Raw genomic sequence first — 20620 nt, forward strand, 5'->3', positions numbered from 1 at the left:
GCAGTGCGTATTCAGACTTCAGAACCATGCAGTCAATGCTTTAGCGTTGAGCAGATATTCGTCTAGCAGGGGAGGAGCAGACTATACCCAAATTATACTAAACACTTCCCAGTCACAACTATTACAAACATCACTATGAGCCCGTTGACCTTCTAGAAACTTAAACTGCAGCTCAGCTAGCTCACAGTATAGGCTTGAGATGAAGGCTAATTAGCTTTTAGCGTAACGTTAGCTCATTTTTCTGTGTGTGTGTGTGTGAGCGTGTGTGTGCGTGTGTGTGTGTGTGTGTGTGTGTGTGTGTGTGTGTGTGCGTGTGTGCGTGCGTGTGTGCGTGCGTGCGTGCGTGTGCGTGTTTTAGGGGCAGCAAAGCCCTGTCAGTCTGTTATTTCATTGAACTCCATGGTGTTTAGGGATGAATAGTCTCTCCTATTGCAATTGTACTATTTTTCAGCTATAGTTACATGAATCATTAGTAATGTAGCAGCTTAGTTTTGAATGGCAGGGTCCCTGCTATCTGCTATCACATGTTGATAAAAATACAACATTTACATAATAAAAGTCAACTACAGGCTTCCCAAATGCTGTAATAAATTAAGCATGATGAGTTGACATTAAACAGTTTCAATGGAAACTGTTTAATGTTACTCTTTTTATATGTAGAAGAAAGTTTTTTTCATTTTATTAAATCTGAGCAACACGTTGAGGCAGTTTAATGTGGATTAACGTGAGCAGAATTATTAGAGTGTTCCCAATGTTAAAAGGATAAAGCCATTGTTTACAAATTTGGTAAATAAATAACCAAAAAATGTATATTTTGTTGATTTCTTACTGTACCGAAAATGAACCGAAACGTGACCTCTAAACCGAGGTACGTACCGAACCGAAATTTTTGTGTACCGTTACACCCCTACAATTTAGTAATCTAAAAAGGCTGTATTGGCATGTGTTGTAATGTTAATATTTCATCATTGATATATAAACTATCAGACTGCGTGGTGGGTAGTAGTGGGTTTCAGTAGGCCTTAAATGCCTTCAGGCACATGCGTGTCGGTAATATTGTGACACTGTTGTTTGATACTATCGTTGTGTAAAGGGAAACGTGGTGTTGTCATTCAGGGCAAAACCCTTTTTAATTGAGCGCAGAATATTGTGACAATTTAGTTGGCAATAAATGATGACATGAAAATCAGCTGGCCCTCCAATGAGAAAATGTCCTGTTGGACCACACACACGGCTGATTAGCGGCTGATAAATGCGCGGCCCTCGGGCAGGAATCGGCATCGGGGGGCGGGCGGGCGAGCAGATGTTGGTGTGGAAGGCAGCATCTGCACAGACGTACTTGTGTGAGCTCCACTCTGTACGCTTGCTTCATTCCCCTTGAAGGCCTACTGAAATGAGAATTTCTTATTTAAACGGGGATAGCAGGTCCATTCTGTGTGTCATACTTGATCATTTCGCGATATTACCATATTTTTGCTGAAAGGATTTAGTAGGGAACATCGACAATAAAGTTCGCAACTTTTGGTCGCTAATAAAAAAGCCTTGCCTGTACCGGAAGTAGCAGACGATGTGCGCGTGACATCACCGGTTGTAGAGCTCCTCACATCCTCACATTGTTTACAATAATAGCCAGCAGCAGCTAGAGCGATTCGGACCGAGAAAGCGACGATTTCCCCATTAATTTGAGCGAGGATGAAAGATTTGTGGATGAGGAAAGTGAGAGTGAAGGACTAGAAGAAAAAAAAAGGCGAGACTAGTGGGAGCAATTCAGATGTTATTAGACACATTTACTAGGATAATTCTGGAAAATCCCTTATCTGCTTAATGTGTTACTAGATAGATAGATAGATGGATAGATAGTACTTTATTGATTCCTTCAGGAGAGTTCCTTCAGGAAAATTAAAATTCCAGCAGCAGTGTACAGAGTTGAGATACATTTTTAAAAAAGTAAATAATGGGGGTTTTAATGGAAACAAAATAGAGAAACCTTACAATAAGAATAAAAAATAAAAAGTAACAATGGGAATAAAATTATAACATTAAAATAAGAATATAACAAGACAAAGTAGGCAGTAGTGACCATGTTATGAAAACGTATTGCACTGTTATTGTTTTGCATCCCCTGTCATCCTAGTACCCCCCGCCCCCAGCCCCAGAGAGGAGTTGTACAGTCTAATGAGTAGTGTTTTAGTGAGATTATATAGTAGTACCTGAAAGTCAGAGGGGTCTGGTGACCGCCAGTGTCTCTGATGGAAGCCATGGAGGAGCCGAGAAAGTCGCAGCTGCCTCTTTGACAGCTGCAGGAGGACGCAAGCTCCGCTCATGTCTCCGGTGAGAGCCGACTTATTACCACAATTTTCTCACCGAAACTTGCCGGTTGACATGTGGTAGAAAAACATGTTCGCTTGATCGCTCTGGTCCATATTAAAGCTTCACAACAGTGGATATGTTTATTTTACTTTTTATTCATAGCTGTATGTAGAAGTGTCTGGTTGTATCTGCTGCTTTAATGTCTTTAATGTCCTCTGTGTTCTTTGATGTTTGATGTTTCCCTCTTACACACATGGAAGAGGGGACGTGTACTATGGCTATGAGTTGTTGTTTTTTTTTTTTGTTTTGTTTTGTTTTTTGTTTTTTTCCCTTGGCCTCAGTCTGCACCCCCACTCCAGGGCCTAGGCTAAGACCGATTTTTTAATTTTATTTTAATCTTCTATTTTTTTCTCCCCCCCCCCCCTTGTTTACCTGTATGTCATCTTTTTTGTAAGGGGCGCTGGAAGCCGGCAGACCCGTCAGCGATCCTGTTCTGTCTCCCTGTAATGTTTGTCTGATCTTGAATGGGATTGTGCTGAAAATTGTAATTTTCCTGAAGGAACTCTCCTGACGGAATAAATAAAGTACTATCTATCTATCTATCAATCAAACAAAGAAACACAGGCTGTGTCTTGGTTGCTAAAGGCAGCTGCAATCCACCGCTTTCCACCAACAGCATTGTTCTTTATAGTCTCCATTATTAATTGGACAAACTGCAAAAGATTCAGCAACACATATGTCCAGAATATTGTGTAATTATGCGATTAAATCGGACGATTTTTAGCCGTGAGTAGTGCTGGGATAAAATGTCCGCTCTAACCAATAACGTCACAAGCACACGTCATCATTGCGCAACGTTTTCAACAAGAAACTCCGCGGGAAATTTAAAAAAATTGTAATTTAGTCAACTAAAAGGCCGTATTGGAATGTGTTGCAATGGTAATATTTCAGCATTGATGTAAAAAACTATCAGACTGCGTGGTCGGTAGTAGTGGGTTTCAGTAGGCCTTTAAGGACGATGCGTCGTCAGCACCTGTCCACTGAACCGCTTTCCTTCATCCAGTCCTTTTTGGCATGGCTCATCTTTGGGAGGATTATGGTTTTCTCAAAAAAAAAAAGACAGACTGAGCCATCCATCACGGCGTATACAAGCGGCTGCTAGGTGCTGAAGAAAGATGGTCTGGTTTACAGCCTCGCTCTTATTTTCTCAGCTCGTTGTTCACCTTCTTGGTGCGACTAATGTCCACTAAAGGTTCACTCACTAACACCAGCATAGCTACAGTGGGGCAAAAAAGTATTTAGTCAGCCGCCGATTGTGCAATTTCTCCCACTTAAAATGATGACAGAGGTCTGTAATTTTCATCATAGGTACACTTCAACTGTGAGAGACAGAATGTGAAAAAAAAATCTAGGAATTCACATTGTAGGAATTTTAAAGAATTTATTCGTCAATTATGGTGGAAAATAAGTATTTGGTGAACCATTCAAAGCTCTCACTGATTGAAGGAGGTTTTGGCTCAAAATCTCACGATACATGGCCCCATTCATTCTTTCCTTAACACGGATCAATCGTCCTGTCCCCTTAGCAGAAAAACAGCACCAAATCATGATGTTTCCACCCCCATGCTTCACAGTAGGTATGGTGTTCTTGGGATGCAACTCAGTATTCTTCTTCCTCCAAACACAACAAGTTGAGTTTATACCAAAATGGATACATGGATGATACAGCAGAGGATTGGGAGGATGTCATGTGGTCAGATGAAACCAAAATAGAACTTTTTGGTATAAACTCAACTCGTCGTGTACTGTAAGATTTTTTTGTTAAAATAAAGCTGATAGTGCAATTTTTTTTGGTCCCTTTTATTTAGAAATGTACTGAAAAGTATCGAAATAATTTCGGTATCGGTACCAAAATATTGGTATCGGGACAACACTAGTGCATTATTGTTAAATAAGTTCGAATCCCAATTAAGCTTTGTGAAAATATACAGTAAGAGCGATAAAACAATTTGTCACATTTCTTATTTATTCCAATTCTAAATCCTTTCATAATTAAAAAAAAATGTTTCAAGGGTACTTAAGGCCATCTCAATGCTTGCAACGCTGCAGGTATACGTCATATGTCAGCAGCCAAAAGGAGCTTCTGTGACCGAAATTTTTTTTTATTATATGTTTCATACCAAATGATATATTACAAGAATTGTTTTGAATGTAGAACTGTGTTGAACCGAGAATCGATTCCGAATCAAATGGTGACTCCCATCCCTATTATACAGGCATAACTTTGAATCCTCATCACGAAAATAGCAACATTAGCATAGCAATGTGAGCTACCGTGCTAACATTGCACTCACATTTTAACAGCAAGGTCATGCAAGGTTTGCATATTTGCATACAAAATCCAAAATGATCCAACTATTATATATATATATATATATATATATATATATATATATATATATATATATATATATATATATATATATATATATATATATATATATATATATATGTCTTGATTGGATTATCCAGAGAATAGTGCTCGATACCGTGGTAGAGCGCAATATGTAGGTGTGGGAAAAATCACAAGACTACTTCATCTCTACAGAACTGTTTCATGAGGGGTTCCCTCAATCATCAGGAGATTTTAATGGAAGCATTCACATACAATGGTTTATATAGGGGCACAGAGTGGGTGGGTACAGGCAGGCGTAGGGTGTGGTGATTGGCTCATGTGTTACCTAGGAGGTGTTTCCGTCTGTGGTGGCATGTTGAAATGATTTCACTGCGCTTGTTGAGGGATGATAGATCTGGATGATATATAATAAACAGTTTCTCTTTTAAGCATAGGTTGCATAGATGCAACCTATGCATCTATGCATAGGAAGCATAGGTTGCATAAATGCAACCTATGCTTAAAAGAGAAACTGTTTATTATATATATTCCAGATCTATCATCCCTCAACAAGCGCAGTGAAATCATTTCAACATGCCGCCACAGACGGAAACACCTCCTAGGTAACTTATGAGCCAATCACCACACCCTACGCTTGCCTGTACCCACCCACTCTGTGCCCTATATAAACCATTGTATGTGAATGCTTCCATTAAAATCTCCTTATGATTGAGGGAACCCCTCATGAAACAGTTCTGTAGAGATGAAGTAGTCTTGTGATTTTTCCCACACCTACATATATATATATATATATATATATATATATATATATATATATATATATATATATATATATATATACACATACACACATATAATTTTCTAAAGAATCTATTTTAAAAAAATATGTTTTTTAGGCAATCTGTACATACACAGCCAAGAGGAGCTTTTCCAACCTGTAACCTGTTCTGAAAAGATGTTATTATATTTTTATACCAAATAATATATTGCAAGAATCGGATTTAATCTAGAACTGTGTTGAATCGAGAATCGATTCCGAATTGACTCGTGAGTTGTTATAAGACTCCCATCCCTTTTACACAGTACATCTCTAAAGTCGAGCATACAACTCCATGTCCCTGTCACGAATGAAGTCTAACGTTAGCAACATTAGCATAGCTATGTGAGCTGTATGCTAACATTACACTCACATTTTAACAACAACATCATACCAGGTTAGCATATCTGCTGAAGAAAACCAAAATGATCTATTACGATCAAATTAGTTTTTCGTTTTTTTATATATAATTTTCTAAATAATCAATTTTCATGTTTATATACAACATATTGTGAGAATCTGTTTGAATCGTGAACTGTGTTGAGACAACATGATGTAAGTGTCTATATTAGTTATATTAGCCTACTATCAAAATGACTGTGTCGCAGGCTGAAGCAAATCTTCGATAGTCAGAAATGTTGGAATACATTTTTTATTCTATTTATTTTATTTTATTTTATTATTGGAAAACATTAGTAAATCAGAAGCTACACAGAAGGTGAGATAACTCCTGGAAATGACGAAAGGTATAGATGTGTGTCCAAGTTAAAGCTTTCTTCTTTTCATAGATTTATTACGATCTATAATGTTTGCTGTGGTCTGGAACAACATGGCACACAAACAACTATTTGAAATGCAGCCAATATTACATCATTGTCACCGACGTCCCACTGGGAGTGAGTTTTCCTTGCCCTTATGTGGGCCTACCGAGGATGTGGTAGTGGTTTGTGTTGTGGTTTGTGCAGCCCTTTGAGACACTAGTGATTTAGGGCTATATAAGTAAGCATTGATTGATTGATTGATGTGTCATGAGACATGCAAAACTAAATTATATACATAGAGGATAAAAGCAAAGGATATTAATTTAGCTCCAAAATACCTACAAATGAGGGATAATGATGCATTATGTACATACAGCTAGCCCAAATAGCATGTTAGCATTGATTAGCTTGCAGTCACGCACTGACCAAATATGCCTGATTATCACTCCAACAAGTCAATAATTTCAACAAAGCTCACCTTTGTGCATTGTCGCACAGCATAAAGCGTTTGGTGGACAAAATGAGACAAAGAAGGAGTGGATGATTTTACATGTAAACAAACTGTTGCGTCACAGTCCACACTATGGTGAGTTCAAGAACGCCAAAATTAATTGGACAAAACCATTTTTCACCAAATACCTTCATCAGTGAAGCATACACACCAACATATTAAACAGTGGGCTTTCTAACAATTGGGAAGGTTTGTGTCATGTTTGTCCTCAAACAAAAAACATACTAAAACAAACAAAAAAGTCTTTACCCCCATGTTAGCATTGATTAGCTTGCAGTCACGCACTAACCAAATATGCCGTATTATCACTCCAACAAGTCAATAACATCAACAAAGCTCACCTTTGTCCATTCACGCACAGCATAAAACGTATGTTGGACAAAATGAGACAAAGAAGGAGTGGATGCTTTTACATGTAAACAGACTGTTGCGTAACAGTCCACACTATTCTGAGTTCAGGAACCGCCGAAATTTGTAGGACAAAAGGATTTTCTTCATATATTGTCATCAGTGAAGCTTACGCACAAACATATTAAACAGTGGACTTTCTAACAATTGGGAAGGTTTGTGTCATGTTTGTCCTCAAACAAAAAACATACTAAAACAAACAAAAAAGTCTTTACCCCCATGTTAGCATTGATTAGCTTGCAGTCACGCACTAACCAAATATGCCGTATTATCACTCCAACAAGTCAATAACATCAACAAAGCTCACCTTTGTCCATTCACGCACAGCATAAAACGTATGTTGGACAAAATGAGACAAAGAAGGAGTGGATGCTTTTACATGTAAACAGACTGTTGCGTAACAGTCCACACTATTCTGAGTTCAGGAACCGCCGAAATTTGTAGGACAAAAGGATTTTCTTCATATATTGTCATCAGTGAAGCTTACGCACAAACATATTAAACAGTGGACTTTCTAACAATTGGGAAGGTTTGTGTCGTGTTTGTCCTCAAACAAAAAACATACTAAAACAAACAAAAAAGTCTTTACCCCCATGTTAGCATTGATTAGCTAGCAGTCACGCACTGACCAAATATGCCCGATTATCACTCCAACAAGACAATAAAAACAACAAAGCTCACCTTTGTGCATTCACGCACAGCATAAAACGTGTGTTGGACAAAATGAGACAAAGAAGGAGTGGATGATTTTACATGTAAACAAACTGTCGCGTCACTGTCCACACTATGCTGAGTTCAAGAACCACCGAAATTTGTAGGACAAAAGGATTTTCTCCATATATTCTCATCAGTGAAGCATACACACAAACATATTAAACAGTGGGCTTTTTAACAATTGGGAAGGTTTGTGTCGTGTTTGTCCTCAAACAAAAAACATACTAAAACAAACAAAAAAGTGTTTACCCCCATGTTAGCATTGATTAGCTTGCAGTCACGCACTGACCAAATATGCCGTATTATCACTCCAACAAGTCAATAACATCAACAAAGCTCACCTTTGTGCATTCACGCACAGCATAAAACGTTTGTTGGACAAAATGAGACAAAGAAGGAGTGGATGCTTTTACATGTAAACAAACTGTTGCGTCACAGTCCACATTATGGTGAGTTCAAAAACCGCCGAAATGTGTAGGACAAAAGGATTTTCTCCATATATTCTCATCAGTGAAGCATACACACAAAGATATTAAACAGTGGGCTTTCTAACAATTGGGAAGGTTTGTGTCATGTTTGTCCTCAAACAAAAAACATACTAAAACAAACAAAAAAGTCTTTACCCCCATGTTAGCATTGATTAGCTTGCAGTCACGCACTGACCAAATATGCCTGATTATCACTCCAACAAGTCAATAACATCAACAAAGCTCACCTTTGTGCATTCATGCACAGCATAAAACGTTTGTTGGACAAAATGAGACAAGGAAGGAGTGGATGATTTTACATGTAAACAAACTGTTGCGTCACAGTCCACACTATGGTGAGTTCAAGAACTGCCAGAATTTGTAGGACAAAAGGACATTCTCATCAGTGAAGCATCAGAACCAGAATCATACACACAAACATATTAAACAGTGGGCTTGCTAACAATTGGGAAGGTTTGTGTCATGTTTGTCCTCAAACAAAAAACATACTAAAACAAACAAAAACATTTTTACCCCCATCATTTTACATTTTCAATCCTTTTTTTAAGTGCTCCAGGGAGACACTCGGGAGCCGCGGGTTGCTGACCCCCATACCAACATTTTACCAGCCACACCATGAATTAATTAACGTGGACCCCGACTTAAACAAGTTGAAAAACGTATTGGGGTGTTACCATTTAGTGGTCAATTGTACGGAATATGTACTGAATTGTGCAATCTACTAATAAAAGTATCAATCAATCAATCAGGTTAGCACAACCAATGTTGTTTCCAGCTGACTGATGGATAGTTGGCAGAGATCTACGCTTTATTTTAAGATGTGTAGTGAAGCCTGATTTTTTTTATTTTTTTTACAAAGCTGTTCCCTCCATGCTGTTCATACCTTCTTTAAAACTAGAGCATCGTTACAAAGTTTTGTGCAGATTCAGAGAATTCCTTTTCTTTTGTGCGTGTGTACAGTATGTATATAGAATCCAGCCACAGCTAAGGGGGAAACCATCCATCCATCCATCCATCCATCCATCCATCATCTTCCGCTTATCCGAGGTCGGGTCGCGGGGGCAGCAGCCTAAGCAGGGAAGCCCGGACTTCCCTATCTCCAGCCACTTCGTCTAGCTCTTCCCGGGGGATCCCGAGGCGTTCCCAGGCCAGCTGGGTGACATAGTCTTCCCAACGTGTCCTGGGTCTTCCCCGTGGCCTCCTACCAGCTGGATGTGCCCTAAACACATCCCTAAGGAGGCGTTCGGGTGGCATCTAGACCAGATGCCCGAACCACCTCATCTGGCTCCTCTCGATGTGGAGGAGCAGCGGCTTTACTTTGAGTTCCTCCCAGATGGCAGAGCTTCTCACCCTATCTCTAAGGGAGAGCCCCGCCACCCGGCGGAGGAAACTCATTTTGGCCGCTTGTACCCGTGATCTTATCCTTTCGGTCATGACCCAAAGCTCATGACCATAGGTGAGGATGGGAACGTAGATCGACCGGTAAATTGAGAGCTTTGCCTTCCGGCTCAGCTCCTACTTCACCACAACGGATCGCCACAACATCCGCATTACTGAAGACGCCGCACCGATCCGCCTGTCGATCTCACGATCCACTCTTCCCCCACTCGTGAACTAGACTCCTAGGTACTTGAACTCCTCCACTTGGGGCAGGGTCTCCTCCCCAACCCGGAGATGGCACTCCACCCTTTTCCGGGCGAGAACCATGGACTCGGACTTGGAGGTGCTGATTCTCATTCCGGTCGCTTCACACTCGGCTGCGAACCGATCCAGTGAAAGCTGAAGATCCCGGTCAGATGAAGCCATCAGGACCACATCATCTGCAAAAAGCAGAGACCTAATCCTGCGGTCACCAAACCGGGGGAAACCATTTACTTTATAAACAACACACACACACACATAGTCGCACTATCCAGTCTGCTTTGAAGCTGGACTAAAGACAGACGCTCATTGACTGAGCTCCGCCATGCGTGGGCTGATTGCACTTGAACAGTTGATACAGGAAGAAAGTTGGAAGAAGAAAGTCCTTGGGCCAAAGTCCTGCAGCCTGAAGCTTAAAGACTTAGGAACAAAACAGCGCTGACAGTGGCCATCAATCTACGAGCGGTATGTCGGGAAGCATACCAGTTATTAAAAAAATAATCTGTCGAAAAAAGTGGCACCCAGCCCGTCATGTAGTATCGCAATATTGTACCCGCAGAAGGTGTAGTACAGAGCTGGGCAAATATTTTAACTCGGGGGGCCACATTGAGAGAAAAAATGTGTCTGGGGGGGCCAATGTGTATGTACATACACATTTAGCTGTAAACATCTGCTGTACAGTACGTGTTCCTTTTTTTCAGGAACACTAATACTAAAAGTCACAATGTCCGATAGAGTTCTAAAACCGTTATGAATGACCACCTCAAAAAAACGCAATGGAATTTTACAGTTTTTTTACTGAATGGGACAGGCAAAATGTACATGAAAATAAAGAAAGTGGGATTTAAATTGGGGCGGCATAGCTGGGTTGGTAGAGTGGCCGTGCCGGCAACTTGAGGGTTCCAGGTTCGATTCCCGCTTCTGCCATCCTAGTCACTGCCGTTTTGTCCTTGGGCAAGACTCTTTATCCACCTGCTCCCAGTGCCTCCCACACTGGTTGAAATGTAACTTAGGTATTGGGTTTCACTATGTAAAGCGCTTTGAGTCACTAGAGAAAAGCGCTATATAAATATAATTCACTTCACAATATAAACTATGAACAATAAAACAGTGAATATTAACAACATATGAACGTCGCTCTTCTTATTGTATTGGAGGAGGGAGTTGACGGCACAGGCACAAGGGGGCGGTATAGCTCTATGATTTATTATATATATGTATATACTTTATATACTCTAGCCTTTAGATAGACCCCCTTTTTAGACCAGTTGATCTGCCGTTTCTTTTCTTTTTCTCCTCTGTCCCACTCTCCCTTGTGGAGGGGGTCCGGTCCGATGGCCATGGTTGAAGTACTGGCTGTCCAGAGTCAGGACCCAGGATGGACCGCTCACCTGTCGGCTGGGACATCTCTGCGCTGCTGATCCGCTTCCGCTTGGGATGGTTTTCTGTTGGCTCCGCTGTGGACAGGTCTCTCACTGCTGTGTTGGATCCGCTTTGTACTGGACTCACGCGGCTGTGTTGGATCCACTATGTATTGAACTTTCACAGTAGCTTGTTAGACCCACTCGACATCCATTGCTTTCGGTCCCATGGGGTCGGGGGGGGGAGTTGCCGACATATGCCGTCCTCTCCAAGGTTTCTCATAGTCATCATTGTCACCGATGTCCCACTGGGTGTGAGTTTTCCTTGCTCTTATGTGGGCCCTACCATGGATGTCGTAGTGGTTTGTGTTGTGATTTGTGCAGCCCTTTGAGACACTAGTGATTTAGGGCTATATAAATAATCATTGATTGATTGATTGATATATATAATGATATAATAATCAACAACCTAGTGTTGTGTTGGGCGAGAGGAGGGACAAACCAAGAAGGCAGTCCGTGGTCATGCAAGAGGTTGTGATCCAAGGGAGGCAGTCCAGAATCCAGAGGGGAACAACTGGGAATTACAGGAGAACACGGGAAAAGCACCGAGGGAGGTCAACACTGGCATCAGACACGGAGGGTAAACGCAGAGAGAGAGAGAGAGAGCATAAAGCTGGAGTCGATTTACGGTACACGATAGAGGATTAAGTTCCCCCGGAGATCCTTGGGTCCACTGGTCCTTATACCGCTCGCACTCGTCAGTCCCAGGTGTGCATATTGCTGATCGCCCACAGCTCTGCCGGCATGTGGGCGTGACGCGGCCAGCACAAGCACGAGCTTGCCTCGGTGCGCTAGCAGCGGAGGTGCTGGCAGACCCAGCTGCTGGGGAAAAGCGGGTTCGAACCCGCGCCGTGACACCTCTTTTACTTCTCAGACCAACCCCCTCGATAGTTGTTTATCTTTTACAATCTAGCAAAACACAACACAAATGTAACAAACAAGGGTAATAAACACATACAATATGATATATTATCACTTTTATGCAGAAATTTGTTGTAAAAATCTGCTTCCGCATCTGTTTGTGACACAGGCGTTTCAGGCTAGCTGTTCTGAAAACAAACCCCGCCCACTCTGCTTTGTTCCTCGTCTGAGCTGATTTGACGTAGATTACCGTAATAACTCCTTTGACACTCAAAAAGCGCAGATTTCAACCTTCAAAGTACGTTCCATATCATTTAAAAACATCACTGCACATCACATTGGCGGCAACAGTTTTGATGTTAAAGGTCTAAAGGGCCGTATTTTGCCCAGGTCTGGTGTAGTATCATCAGTATCATGACAAAAACAGTTAAACCCGTTTGTTACTTGTGACTCTGACCAGAGACTTTTGTGATGTTAAAAGTTAATTTTGTGTATATAATTTCCACCATTTGTGCATATCTTTATTATGATTCTTGTTTGTTGTCGGCCTTTTACACCCTTATCTAAAAGAGCTGTTGTATGTCTTGACTACAATAAGAGTTCAGCTAAATTATTTTTCCAGTGGCTACAAAGAAAATATAAATGTGTGCTACAATCAAAGTTAACACTGCCACACATATAGAAAATTTGATTACAAAACCCAAAACCAGTGAAGTTGGCACGTTGTGTAAATGTGAAGTGAATTATATTTATATAGCGCTTTTCTCAAATTGACTCAAAGCGCTTTACATAGTGAAACCCAATATCTAATTTTTACGTTTAAACCAGTGTGGGTGCCACTGGGAGCAGGTGGGTAAATGTCTTGCCCAAGGACACAACGGCAGTGACTAGGATGGCAGAAGCGGGGATCGAACCTGCAACCCTCAAGTTGCTGGCACGGCAGCTCTACCAACCGAGGTATAAATGGTAAATGAAAACAAAATACAATGATTTGCATATCATTTTCAACTTCTATTCAATTGAATAGACTGCAAAGACAAGATACTTAATGTTTGAACTGAGAAACTTTTTTTTTTTTTTTTGCAAATAATCAGTAAGTTAGAATTTAATGGCAGCAACACATTGCAAAAAAGTTGTCACGGGCAATTTTACCACTTTCCTCTAAAGCTCTACTGAAATGAAATGTTCTTATTCAAACGGGGATACATTCTATGTGTCATACTTGATCATTTCAAGATATTGCCATATTTTTGCTGAAAGGATTTAGTAGAGAACATCGACGATAAAGTTTGCAACTTTTGGTCGCTAATAAAAAAGCCTTGCCTGTACCGGAAGTAGCAGACGATGTGCGTGTGACGTCACCTCACATTGCAGTAAGAGCAATTCGGACCGAGAAAGCGACGATTTCCCCATTAATTTGAGCGAGGATGAAATATTCGTGGATGAGGAAAGTTAGAGTGAAGCACTAAAATAAATTAAAGGCGACGACTCCAGCCCTTCAAATGTAATTAGACACATTTACTAGGACAATTCTGGAAAATCCCTTATCTGCTTATTGTGTTAATAGTATTTTAGTGAGATTATTAAGTCATACCTGAAAGTCGGATGGCTGCGGTGAATGCCAGTGTCTCTGAGAAAAGCCGAGGAGCCAATATCACAGCTGCCTTTTTGAGCTGCAGGATGAGGTCGCGTAATCCACTCAAGTTTAAGGTAAGAGCAGACTTAATATCACAATTTTCCCATTCAAAAACTTGCTGGTTGACGTAGAGAAACATGTTCGCTTGACCGCTCTGTGTTTAAGCTTCACAACAAACAAAGAAACACTGGCTGTGTTTCGGTGCTAAAGGCAGCTGCAATCCACCGCTTTCCACCAACAGCATTCTTATTTATAGTCTCCATTATTAATTGAACAAATTGCAAAAGATTCAGCAACACAGATGTCCAAAATACTGTGTAACTGCGCGATAAAAATAGACAACTTTTAGTCGTAAGTGGTGCTGGGCTAATATGTCCCCGACAACCAATAACGTCACAAACACGCGTCATCATTCCGCGATATTTTCAACAGGAAACTCCGCGGGAAAGTTAAAATTGTAATTTAGTAAACTAAACCGGCCGTATTAGCATGTGTTGCAACGTTAATATTTCATCATTGATATATAAACTATCAGACTGCGTGGTGGGTAGTAGTGAGTTTCAGTAGACCTTTAACAACACTCAGTAAACATTTGGGAACTGAGGAAACTAATTGTTGAAGCTTTGAAAGTGGAATTCTTTCCCATTTTTGTTTTATGTAGAGCTTCAGTTGTTCAAAAGTCCGGGGTCTCCCCTTGTGGTATTGCTAGGCTTCATAATGCGCCACACATTTTCAATGGGAGACAGGTCTGGACTACAGGCAGGCCAGTCTAGTACACACACTCTTTTACTATGAAGCCACACTGTTGTAACACGTGACTTGGCATTGTCTTGCTGAAATAAGCAGGGGCGTCCATGATAACGTCGCTTGGATGACAACATATGTTGCTCCAGAACCTGTATGTACATTTCAGCATTAATGGTGCCTTCACAGATGTGTAAGTTGCCCATGCACCATCTTTTGCACAAATTCGCTCACTGCAGGTGCTGCAGTGTCCTTCCATTTATCGTAGTGCTCCCCGCTGCTCCCCCGAATGAGAGTGCCATTCTTCTAGCCATCCATAGCGTGTCTTCTCGTATGGATTCCTCATTTTTCACTCCAAGCAACGTTTGTAAAGTTTTACAATATAACTAAACTAGGAGTCACCAACCTTTTTGAAACCAAGAGCTACTTCTTGGGTATTGATTATTGCAAAGTGCTACCAACCAGTTTGATATACACTTAAATAAATTGCCAGAAATTGCCAATTTGCTCAATTTACCTTAAATAAATAAATCTATATACATAAAAAATTGGTATTTCTGTCTGTCATTCCGTCGTACATTTTTTTTCCTTTTAAGGAAGGTTTTTTTGTAGAGAATAAATGATGAAAAAGGTTAAAATCCAATCTGCACTTTGTTAGAATATATAACAAATTGGACCAAGCTATATTTTTAACAAAGACAAATCATTATTTCTTCTAGATTTTCCAGAATAAAAAATTCAAAATAAATTCAAAAGATTTTACAGATTTTCTAGATTTGACAGAATAATTTTTGGGAATTTTAATCATGAAAAGTTTGAAGAAGTATTTCACAAACATTCTTTCTTGAAAAAACAGAAGCTAAAATGAAAAAATTAAATTAAAATGTATTTATTATACTTTAGAATTAAAAAAATAAATTTACTTAAATATTGATTTAAATTGTCAGGAAAGAAGAGGAAAGAATTTAAAAGGTAAAAAGGTACATGTGTTTAAAAATCCTAAAATCATTTTTAAGGTTGTATTTTTTTTCTTTAAAATTTGTATCTGAAAATTATAAGAAGCAAAGTAAAAAAAATAAATGAATGTATTTAAACAAGTGAAGACCAAGTCTTTAAAATATTTTCTGGTATTTTCAAATTCTATTTGAGTTTTGTCTCTCTTTGAATTAAAAATGTTGAGCAAAGTGAGACCAGTTTGCTAGTAAATAAATACAATTTAAAAAACAGAGGCAGCTCACTGGTAAGTGCTGCTATTTGAGCTATTTTTAGAACAGGCCAGCGGGCGACTTATCTGGTCCTCACGGGCTACCTGGTGCCTGCGGGCACCGCGTTGGTGACCCCTGTACTAAACCATCCCATGTGTGATGTCTGTAGGATCTATTTCATGCATATTTGTACGTGCTATCGTAATGTAACGTAATGCATTAGCTAATATGCTAACACACGTTGCGACACGTTGTGTGTCTATTAGAGATGCGCGGATAGGCAATTATATCATCCGCAACCGCATCACTAAAATCTTTATCCATCCGAACCAACATTTTATCAGAACCACAACCGCCAACCACCCGCCCGTTGTTATATACCCGGAGTCAGCGACCTTTACCACTAAAAGAGCTAGTTTGACCAATGTCACAAAGTAAAGTAGGTAATGGGAACCGCCAACATTCTCGCGAATATCTGATGGTGCACATTCAGATAACTGGAAAAAGGGTGTGCTGTGAAGCCATTGCCTTTGACACTTGCAACAACATGTACGAACCGTTTGCCAGTCCAGCGACATGTTGTATGCAGCTTCCGCAGATACACATACAAGATTGAAGGGCATACTGGGTGATATAGAGTACACTAATGGTTGTGATATAAACAATTTTAACACTCTTACTAATATGCGCCACGCTGTGAAGCCACACCAAACAAGAATGACAAACATATTTCGGGGGAACATCCTCAAAGTAACACAACATAAACGCAACACAACAAATACCCAGAACCTTTCGCATGCATGACTCTTCCTGAATATACTTTAGACCCCGCGCCCCCAACCCCGCCCACCTTACCGACGCACGAGGGGGGGGGGGGGGGGGGGGTTGCTGCTAGTGGGGTGTATAATATAGTCAGGAAGTGTCATGGATGCAAAGGATTCTGGGTATTTGTTGTGTTGCGTTTATGTTGTGTTACTGTGAGGATGTTCCCCCGAAATGTGTTTGTCATTCTTGTTTGGTGTGGCTTCACAGCGTGGCAAATAGTTGTACATGTTGTTGAAGGCGTCAAAGGCAAAGGCTTCATAGCACGCCCTAATACTTAATAACGGGATGACTGCCGGCAGACACACCTGAGAATGTTTACGTCAACTAATGTCTTCTTCGCTTTGTGACACGGGTCCAAAATGGCTCTTTGAACGGTAAAAGTCACCGTTCTCTGAACCATGTATATAATATATTTCCAAACGGTTCAACCGCCACCCGCCCGAATCTATTTAAAATCAATTTTTTCGTCATGTCACCCGCCCGACCCGCGGTTTATCCGCGGACGAGACCGCAAACCGCGCATCTCTAGTGTCTATGTTAGTACCATTAGCTTGCAACTCCATTCTTTTTGTATTGTCTCAGTTTCGCAAATTCCTCAGTAAATTCACCAAAGCATCACCGTGGAGTTATTGAGTCCATTTAACCGATGCTACGGCTGCTTCCGCGACAAGCTCTCCTGCGTTGTAATAATAAATTGAGTGACCAAACACAAGTCAAAGCCTTTCGTATCCTTTGTGATATGCTGGCATGCTGACATGTGGCTTCTGTTTTGTTTGGTCAGCCGTTTTACTGCCATGTTACACACACTGTTTGGAAACAATAACATAACTAAAACTGTTTATATTTACTCTGTGTGATGTTTGTAGGAGTGTTTTCATGCATATGTGTACGTGCTATCGTAACGTAATGACGCTAGCGTGGTTAGCATTAGCTTAAATGCTAACACGTTAGTATTATTAACTCACAATGGCATTCTATTTTTAGTGAGCGGTTAGTTCATGCTGCATGTGTGTGCGTCATCATGCCCCCTAGTGGCCCGTGTGAGGGCTTGCAGAGGTGGAGCCGGGTTGCCAAGGTGCAGGTTATTCCACTAATTGGTAGCAAAGGGAGCTGGGATGCCAGATTGTGACGGCCACCAGGAGGGGCCGTTTAAAGGGTACATCTGTTCCTGCCGGGTAACAACCGCCCTCACAGCTTCGTACTTTTATCCTCCCTGACACGTCTTCTGCCCACGCCAACATGCCGCGGCGCTCGCATATGAGAGGGTGAAAAAGTGACGCGTGGTATTAACGGCGGCGGCTTTGTTCTTCCAGGTTACGCCATCCTGCAGGCCATCATGGAGCGGGCGGGCCAAGATAACTGGCAGGTGAGCGCCATCTGCGTGGAGAACTTCAACGACGCCAACTACCGCCGCCTGCTGGACGACCTGGACCGGCGGCAGGAGAAGAAGTTTGTGATCGACCTCGAGGCCGAGAGGCTGCAGAACATGCTGGAACAGGTGATTGAGTGAAGGCCATTCTTACAAATTAGTTGGCATGTTTGTGTGAATCTGCAGCCTTGATAGCGAATGAGGCGCATAGAAAAGTATGTAGAAATATTTATTACGATTGTGGGACGCATTCTGAATTTAAAGTTGATATTGTGTTATTATCATTAGGGGATAGGATAGGTCTTTATTGTCACTGCACAAGTACAACAACACTTTGTTTTCAGCACAAACCTGTTCAAGATTAGACAAACAAACAGTGTACAGGGTTACAGAACAAGAACGCTGATGGGTCGCCATAAGGCGCCCCATAAAAGATGGGAAAAAGGTAAACGCTGGGGAATGATGAGTAAAAATTTACAATCTAGACTGGGCTCCTAAGGGGGCCCAGTCTGGAGTGGGAAAAAACCGACACATTTTAATGATCATTGTATGAATGCTCTAAAGCATGGGTGTCAAACCCTGGCCCGCCGTGTAATTTAATTTGGCCCTTGAGGCAATATCAAATTAACATTACAGCTGGCCCGCCGTTATTACACAGCAGCGGTGCCGCTGTAACACCTCAATTTCTCACACTTGCGAATCCTCCCGAATTTCAGTGCCCCTCCCGAAAATCTCCCAGGGCAATCATTCTCCCGATTTTTACCCGGACAACATTATTGAGGGCCTTTAGCATGCTCTACAACCTGTCGTCACGTCTGCATTTCCTCCATACAAACAGCGCGCAGGCCCACTCGCATAATACATGCGGTTATTACACACGCATAAGTGAATGCAATGCACACTTGGTCAACAGCCATACAGGTCACACTGAGGGTGGCCGTATAAACAACTTTAACACTGTTACAAATATGCGCCACACTGTGAACTCACACCAAACAAGAATGACAAACACATTTCGGGAGAACACGTGCACTGTAACATAACATAAACACAACAGAACAATTACCCAAAACCCCTTGAAGCACTAACTCTTTCGGGACGCTACAATATATTTTGATATTTACCTCAGAAGGCTGCAAATAGAAAAAATGTGTACTTAAATTTTATTTGATATGCCATTGATATTTTTTTATTATTATTATTTGAAACTGGATTTTGCATGTCACTATAAACTGTATATAAGCCTTGCTTGTTCAATATTCAATGCAAAACTTGTTTGGGTCCCTATTAAAAGGTTAATTTGTTCAACCTTGGCCCGCGGCTTTGTTCAGTTTTAAATGTTGGCCCACTCTGTATTTGAGTTTGACACCCCTGCTCTAAAGCATTCACACATATGGTTTTCTACACCAAAATTCATTTATTTTTTATGTTCGTTGTGTCTTGAGCAAGTCACTTCACCCTTGCTCCTGATGGGTGCCGGTTAGCGCCTTGCAAGGCAGCTCCCTCCATCAGTGTGTGAATGTGGAAGTAGTGTCAAAGCGCTTTGAGTACCTTAAGGTAGAAAAGCGCTTTACAAGTACAACCCATTTATCATTTATTTATTTATCTTATTATTATTATTATTATTATTCTCCACATTTCGGCGCCTTCTACCTTCCATAATTTTCACCCGATTCAAACTTTTCCAACTTCAAAGTGTTCATCCTATTCGGAAATTGCGGGCTTTCTCTTGACAAATTCCCAGATGTCCCAGAATTCCAGGTTTTCCCGGACATTTTTTCCCATTCAAAATGAATTGGCTATTTTCCACATTTTTCAACCGATTCAAACCATTTCACCTTCAACACATTCCACCATTCCTGAAATTCAAAATAGTTTCTATTCCAAGTTAAAAAAAAAAATCCTGGATTTTCCAGAATTCCTGCTTTTCCAAAACCCTATTTCTAACCTTTTTTCTGGCAAATAATCCTTCCACATTTTTCAACCCACTTCAACCGTTCCACCGTCCAAACATTCCTCTAAATCAGGACAAAATACAAAGTTATTTTTTGAACCGGAAAAATTCCCGGTTTTCCCAAAACTCCAGGAATTCCAATACCATTTCTCAATTCAACATGTTACTAAATTCCAACACCAACCACTTCAACTCATTCAGACCATTCAAGTCTTTTAACATGCTCAAAAAATTCCCGCATTTCCCAAAGTTACCACATTTTGGGAAATTCCCATTGAAATCAATGGGACATTCTTCAAAGTTCCACAACTCCCACATTTTTCATCCGATTCGTACCGTTCCAACGTTAAACTGTTCGACCTACTCAAAAATTGCGGGCTTTCCCTCGAAAAATTCAAAATATTCCCAAATTTCCCAGAATTCCAGATTTTCCGGGACATTTTTTCCCATTCAAAATAAATTGGCCATCTTTCAAACTTCCAGCATTTCCACGTTTTTCAACCAATTCAAGACAATAATCCAGCACTGACTGGAGGACA

At 40.8% G+C, this 20620-nt stretch overlaps 2 protein-coding genes across 7 annotated transcripts in view; both read left to right on the forward strand.

Annotated features, from left to right (window-relative positions):
- Positions 1-20620, forward strand: part of gria4b (glutamate receptor, ionotropic, AMPA 4b) — a 352168-nt gene that overhangs the window by 187845 nt on the left and 143703 nt on the right. For all 6 annotated transcript variants that reach the window (XR_009806573.1, XM_061898945.1, XM_061898942.1 and 3 more), the window contains exon 4: positions 18072-18256. Coding sequence is in view for 5 of the 6 variants with exons in the window: in XM_061898945.1 (XP_061754929.1) it covers positions 18072-18256 (185 nt within the window). In the remaining variant the exon portion in view is untranslated. The remainder of the gene's footprint in view (positions 1-18071; positions 18257-20620) is intronic.
- The window catches only part of LOC133551824 (uncharacterized), a 502474-nt gene that overhangs the window by 125951 nt on the left and 355903 nt on the right, over positions 1-20620 (forward strand). The window lies entirely within an intron of this gene.

Source organism: Nerophis ophidion, linkage group LG04 (genome assembly GCF_033978795.1).
Source record: "Nerophis ophidion isolate RoL-2023_Sa linkage group LG04, RoL_Noph_v1.0, whole genome shotgun sequence".
NCBI classification, from domain to species: Eukaryota; Metazoa; Chordata; class Actinopteri; order Syngnathiformes; family Syngnathidae; genus Nerophis; species Nerophis ophidion.